The following is a 7,092-nucleotide window of genomic DNA, read 5'->3' as shown; positions in this document are numbered from 1 at the left end:
AATTGTTCAATTTTCATATATATATATATATATATATATATATATATATTCTCACAGGAGGCATGTATTCTTTATCCTCTTGGAGGAACAAATATGACTGCATCTTACTAAAACACTTAACACAGGCATGTATTCTTTATCCTCTGTGAGGAATAAATATTACTACATCTTACTAAGACACTTAACAGTAGCAGTGGCCAAGTCGCAGCCACAGCAGAAGGAGCAGTACAATAAATTGAGTTGGCATATTAAATCTTGATGTACAAACTGTATTGGCAATTTGGGGTACGAATCAAGGTTATCTTATCAAGTAAAACTATACACCTTTTGAAAATGCTTGGAAAATAAAAATCTACATCCACATACACGTACCGGAAGCAGTGTAGCCAAGAATCAACAACAAACTGAAGAGAATACACTGATGGGAATACACCTATTCTAGTAGTGAAAAAAGACACATATTGTCATTGAAAGGCAGGCAAAGGAACTTCAACAATATCCAACCATAAATGAATAAAAAAATTAAATTAACAAAATATTGGGGAGAGGTTAATGGGGGCTGGCTTAAGAACAATTAGCTGTTGGGTGACTTTTACATATTCAATCAATTCGATGTTATTGGAAAGACATCAGAGCAAGTGCGGACTTTTGCAGTTGCCTTTCAGCCCCATGACATCATCCCGTGCTATTTTTTCCCCTGTCGTTTGCATGGCGGCTGTTAATTGGCGTGTTTGGTATTCAGTGCAGGTATGCTGACTGACATGCGTTGGCGCCCTTCAAGTTCACCAAAGGGCTACGTTGCCTGGGGAGCGGGGCGGGGTGGCCGGGGATGTGCCCATGCGTGGGTCGGGGTCGTGGAGAAGTACACACACACACACACACACACACACACACACACACACACACACACACACACACACACACACACACCTCGGATCAATGGACGGTGAGAGGGAGGGGTGTGCGTGTGCGTGTGCGTGTGTGATGGGGTGCGCTGTTGCCATAGTGACGAGGGACGGTGATGTTACCAGGCAGGAAAGGCTCTCTTTGAATAACGTGGATGGTAAACAAGATCAGGAGATATTTTCCTCGTTAAAATACTTCCTTCTCATTATTCACAGTGCAATATAAATATTAGCCCGAGATAACCATTTTTAGAACATGGGGTATGCTATGACGCCACGGGAAACGGAAGAACCTCAAGCTAAGAAACTTGAAACAAACAGAACAACGTACAAAACAGCAACAACAACACAAACAGTGCACGAGACACCTGCAGTACGAACACGACTTGTGGTTTGTGCTTGGAAAACTTTAAAACTGGACAATACTGCCACTTAGTGGCTATCTGCTGCAAAAGAATGTTTATTGAAGCCCAGTTTCCGTACGGAACTGCTATGCACTAGCACCCTCTGCCGGATGATATTGGAACTCCACACATTCATCAAAACGTGCTCCGTCAGCACCATGGACAGCAGCCGTCAAGATTATTACAGGGATAAAGCACCGAGTTAGCTACATATTTAAGTTTTAACATTTAAAATTCAACTTTTCGTGGTACTTGGGGGATAATTTATGACATAAGACAATCTAAAAATCCATTAAAGAAATAAATATATGGATCTACTTTGTATATTGGGTATATGGAGTGGTCGTCGGTAATTTTAATGGCAGTCAATATTATGTCTCAGTTTAATGATAATATTAAACTGAAAAATATTTATATTCACTATTTACAATAATTACAAAAAGTTAAGGATCCAGTGTTTGGCTGTTGGGGCAAAATTCAGGATTGATCATAAATGTAACCTTGACAGGAGAACTTGATTTGAATGGAAATGAAACTTATCACATGTGATTGCGCAATGTTGACACACCCATGAACTTACCTGCTGCATGTAACCAATTACAACTTGCCCTCAGCCAGTGGGTGCTTTCTCTTCTTTTTTTTATTTGGATTGCACACGTCAGTAAACAGTTGTTCACAGTAACAATGCAAGAGCAGAAAACAAGCCGATCACTGCACAGCGGCACTTGTTAGCTCAACGAAGTATGTCTTTGTATTTACAATGGAGAGAAAAATAAAAGAAACTCAAGAGTCCAGCCCCCGTTATTATAATTTTTTTTCATCTCTGTGGGTGACATCAAGCACGTCAACCCTTTTCCACCCTTTTTTTTTTCACATGAGCTTTATCTCTGACTTGTAACATAGTTCCTTTATTCTTCCTCAACATTCAGAAAGCGGCATCTATCATTGCTACACTTGTAATTTGGATTGAAAAATAAGACGACAAGTCAATGAAAATAGCATTGTAACTCTAAACAAGCCAATTTGTGGCTCCTTTGGACGCTTCACATAAGGTAAACTGACACACAAATTGTAACTTTTTTTTGTATGAAACAGTTTCATTAAATAAGTGAAGGCAGCAAATGTCTTGCATCTGCATGTGAAAATCTGACTTTTCAACTTTTTCAAAAAAAAAAAAAAGTCGTTCATATTGTATGACTGGTTTCTTGTTTATACTTGAATGTGAATCAACATTTGATTCTCAGGCTGCATTTTTGTGTAAATTAATCCCGCAGGGGACAACGAGATCTTGAAACTTGAAACACAAGTGGAATAAGGCAAGTCAAAGAAACTGCATTTACTGTTGTTGTACAACGTTTAGAATGTTTTGGAATATTTAGTGTAGTATGATAAAAGACACTAACACACATTAAAAAGAAAAAAAAATGCCCTGACGTGTCACTCTTTCCATACTGCCTGAACTGCAAAAGCTTATTTTCTGATGGAACGCAGTGCGTTCCCGCATATCTGCGGATCCCCCCCCCTCCCTCCAGGATCTTATCCTTTGTTCACTGTTTTCGTACTCAGTACAAAGACAAGTGGAATAGAAAAATAGGGCAAGGTATATTTGTGATGCCCACATCCCGCCGCCTCCTCACCCCTTCCTTTTTGCCATGGATTGAATGTTTATCAGCTTTCTGAGGGTGAAATCCCCCCCCCCCCCCCAAAAAAAAAAAAAATATTTCAATGGGCACCAATTACAGTATACGCAAATTTTGATTATTTATGGGCCGGTCGCTGTCCCCCACAAATAGTGAGGATTGACTGCACAGTAAATAAACAAGTTCTTTAAATATACTGGTCCATATCTAAATAAAGATGTATTGTATTGTACTGTAGCTTTAATTTTATTACGTTTATTTTAAACTCGCTGATCGGCTCCAAAATTGTGATTGTGTTAAAGCCTAAATAAAACATGAACATGAAAGAGACACTGGCCAGCGGATCTCGCGCGTGATCAAAGCAAAAGTTTGTCAAGTCCGTTTCCGTAGGTCCATCTCTGGGATAAACACACTCCCAAAGAGGCATTGATGACAAGTTTTGGAATTCACTGAATTCAGCGTGATATGAAAAGTGGGATCGGTCCCAGTGGTCCCACATCCACTGTTCCCATCATCTCTGAGCCGCCTGGCCCTCACTACCTGTGACGGGAGGCCCTGTGCGCGCCGGACTGGCCGTGAAGATCTTCCTCCACCACGTTGCCGTAGCCTTCTTTCTCCACGCAGTCAGCCAGCACTTGCAGCACCAGGCCCAGCCGGCGGTCCAGGGCCTGCAGGTGAGGCCCGATGAGGACCGGGGATAGACGGTCTCGGAGGAGAGACTCCTCCATCAGGGCGCTCAGCCGGTAGTTTTCCTTCGCCAGAAGTTGGAGACGAAGGAAGGTGGACTTCTTCACTCTGGAAACAAAGAAGCGCTTGTTTTGGATGCTTCCTTGTGTTTGTAACATTCTGAGCAGGCATGTGGCGATTACTGGTTTGACAGATTCTCGTGGTTTGAAAAAGTTACGTTTTCAATGACCGCTAAGACTGTATGTCACATGTTTTTTTTTTTTAATCAGTAGGCAGAGAGGGGAGGGGTGAGCAGTTACTCACGGATGAGGAGGGAGGAGCAAGATGAAAGTGACATTGCAAATGCTGAGGCGTTTTGTTATGATTAATGTGTATTGTCCTTAAAAAAAATTGCTACAGTGAAACTCCTCTACAACGAAACCTGTGTGTGTGTGTGTGTGTGTGTGTGTGTGTGTGTGTGTGTGTGTGTGTGTGTGTGTGTGTGTGTTTACACTTGAGATCAAATTTGCTACAGTGAAAAAACCCCTGTTGTGAAAAAATTCTTGCTGCAAACATGATTTTGTTGTAGAGGAGTTTCACTGTAGTGTTTGTTTGTTTGTTTGTTTGTTTGTTTGTTTATTGAACATATATAAAACATACAATAACATGACAAAATGCAAACAAAATTTATGAAAGGAAAATAAAAGTAAAAGTAAGTAATACAAACATCATCACAGTTATATGTTCAAAGGAGTAGGAAGAAGTATACAACTTATCTAGTCCTACCCCTTGTTGTGCAATAATGTATATTGATCATTTCCAATACCAAAGAAAAAGAAGAAATCTAAATTTCATCAAATACTTTTACCCTTTTGTGTACTATACTTATCTATTGATACACCTTTCGGTTTGTATATATGTATCATTGTTCTTTCTACTTTTTATATCAAATGACTCATATTCATTATATATACTGCATTTCTTGAATACATTCAATAAGTTGTTCAAAATCCAGAACAAGAACAAACCATAGTATTACTATATTTTATAGGTACCAGTATGTAAAATTTATCTTCTTAATTTTGTTTTATGTAGTTTTTTTGTACTAATCTTTTAAATTTGTTTTTGAACTCGTCCAACGATTTACTAGTGGGTAATAATGTAGTTAGCCATTATGACAAAATGAGTAGCCTATGTTTCCGTACAAATATCATACTGTCAGAATTTAATATTGAGCCATTTCTAATGGTGAGTGAAGCAAACAAAATGTTCGGGTCTTCTGACCTGCAACATTGACTGAGCGGGACCAGGATGGACATCTCATCATGGGAGTATTTGCCAAACCTGAAAGATTCCATTGAAAAAAAAAGATAATATAACTGCATTCATCATTCAGAAATTGAGTTTAAACATTGAGAAAGCGACAAATGAGCCAAAATGTAGAATAGAATTTCTGGACTTGAGCATACAGTACTCCACAGCAAGTCATGACATTTATTTTCTGTCGGTGATATTCATGTGGGAAATAGTTCAGAATCAGTGACAAAGTAAGAAAAGGGGCAAACAAAGGTGGCTCAAAAATATTTTTGTGTATTTAAATCCACAAAATACACTTTTGGAAGCGGTGACCTTACCCTCTTCCATTGTCAAGATGAATAATGAAAGTGTCATTTCCAAACTTCTCAAAGGTTTCATAATGATGGCGATCCATGTTACCTTGGAGAGGAAAAGCAAAATTACAGTTAGTTCGCGAGAAATGGGCTCTTATGTCATCCTTAAACGCTTCCCTCGTCAGGTCGCCACAACAAATTAGCCTGATTTCAAATATTATCCAAACACATTTGGCAGTCGGCCGTACCCATCAGGAAGTCAAAGATGGTCATGTCCATGACATCCAGGAGTCGGGTGCCGCGGTCGTATGGAGGCGTCTGCTTCACCTCGTCGCAGTAATCTGGATCCACTTCCCATCTGTTCACATCAGTAGCGAATGATCAACAAGAGCTCATTGACGAAACTCAAAGAAATAAAAAGGAGCTTGGACTGACTCGGCCTTCTTGCGCTTGTGGTACGAGCGTCTCCAGGGGTTCCTCCACGTCTTGCGCTTGGCCAGGTTGAGGTCGGGCAGGAAGGCGGCGAGGGAGCCTTCCATCTGATCCGGCTTGCCGCACAGCGCGTGCTCGGTGGAGCAGTAGTACGAGCATTCGCCGTAGAAGCACACGTTGTTGGCTACGGTAAAGATGACACGGCAAGCGCGTTTACACAAGAACGGCATGAGTGGGTTTGAGTTTGGGTGAAAAGTTCAGATAGCAGCTTTCAGGCGATCGTCTTCTAGGTTGTTGTTGTTTTTTTTCAGACAGCATATGTATTTACTGAATTGCACTCACATGATTTTTCAGCTGTTAAAAATGCTTTGTTTTTCATTAAAATTTACAAGATGTATTATTTTCTTCTTCACAGAACAAGTCCTCCGTGCAAGTTCACGACAGAGGGAAAATATTGTGCGCAGGGATTTTGCCCCCATTGTGTCAACTGATCAAAACAGTTCTACAGGGTTATGATTGATAGATAATACTTTTTTACTTTAGTACATTTTAGAGTCTGCACTGTTTTTGCTTTGACCTAAGGACACGATTTGAAACAATATTTCGAATTTAAACTCTTTTTTTTACATGCATTCCTGCGTGTACAAAAAAAAGTCCTTTTGCCGCCTGTGCCTCTTTTTTCTTTTTAAAATCTATTCCATTGCATTTCGTTCATGGAAGACTTGAAAGATTTCGTTTCCTACAGCGCCACCCTGTGGTCAGGCTTGGAAGTGACTTACAACGCTGCAAAGGCTTGTGTTGTAATGTGATGTGATGATGACGCTGCTGGTGGAAGTTTCTACCTGGCGAGATGAAGAAAGTCCTCCACAACTTTTTGTCACGCGTCACGTCACGGATTTCTCGCGTCATGTTGACCAGGCGCCCAGCCACTGGGGGAACTCTCCTGAAATCCAGGATCCTGAAAGCAAACGGACAGAGGCGATGGCGTTGGGTAGAAGACGGAGCGGCGGTGCTCTTCAGCGGCTTTCGCTTGTCTTGTAGTTGACATTTCATTCATTCAGAGCAAAATGGTAGCCATCCATGCAGCGGTTTTTAAATTCATGGTTACAATTCAGGGCAGTTTGTCATGCGGTTTGAATACTTAAGGATGAAATTGTCACTTCATTCTTGATTTCTATGCACACAAGCATTCGGATGAAGAAAACAGCAGTACAAAGTCGCGGTTTCCCCTTTTTTTTTTTTTTTTTTTTTTAAAGTAAGAACACTCTTCCTTATTTACTTTTCCCGAGTGGCCCGTTCGAGACTAAGCTTCGCGGGAGCCGAAACACAAAACACAATCGCAAACACACACATAGGCTGACGTGTTGACGAAACCTCAGTTCACAGGGGACGGCATTCAGGGGCTGCAATCTGCACCGCCATGTCGGGGCAGGGC

The 7,092-nt window shown here is 40.8% G+C and overlaps 1 protein-coding gene across 1 annotated transcript in view; it reads right to left on the bottom strand.

The window, feature by feature from the left end:
• Positions 1-2,128: 2,128 nt before the first annotated feature.
• LOC109522750 (extracellular serine/threonine protein kinase FAM20C-like) overlaps positions 2,129-7,092 on the bottom strand; it is a 25,962-nt gene continuing 20,998 nt past the window's right edge. The window contains exons 5-10 of the mRNA XM_019881521.1: positions 6,500-6,615; positions 5,661-5,841; positions 5,474-5,583; positions 5,250-5,331; positions 4,900-4,959; positions 2,129-3,744 (exon numbers count right to left, since the gene is read on the bottom strand). Of these exons, the coding sequence (XP_019737080.1) occupies positions 3,486-3,744; positions 4,900-4,959; positions 5,250-5,331; positions 5,474-5,583; positions 5,661-5,841; positions 6,500-6,615 (808 nt within the window). The 3' untranslated portion in view covers positions 2,129-3,485. The remainder of the gene's footprint in view (positions 3,745-4,899; positions 4,960-5,249; positions 5,332-5,473; positions 5,584-5,660; positions 5,842-6,499; positions 6,616-7,092) is intronic.

This window comes from Hippocampus comes, unplaced genomic scaffold (genome assembly GCF_001891065.2).
Source record: "Hippocampus comes isolate QL1 unplaced genomic scaffold, H_comes_QL1_v1.1 scaffold458, whole genome shotgun sequence".
Classification (NCBI taxonomy): domain Eukaryota; kingdom Metazoa; phylum Chordata; class Actinopteri; order Syngnathiformes; family Syngnathidae; genus Hippocampus; species Hippocampus comes.
The sequence above is the reverse complement of the archived record's forward strand: the minus strand, read 5'-3'. Positions and strand labels throughout refer to the sequence as shown.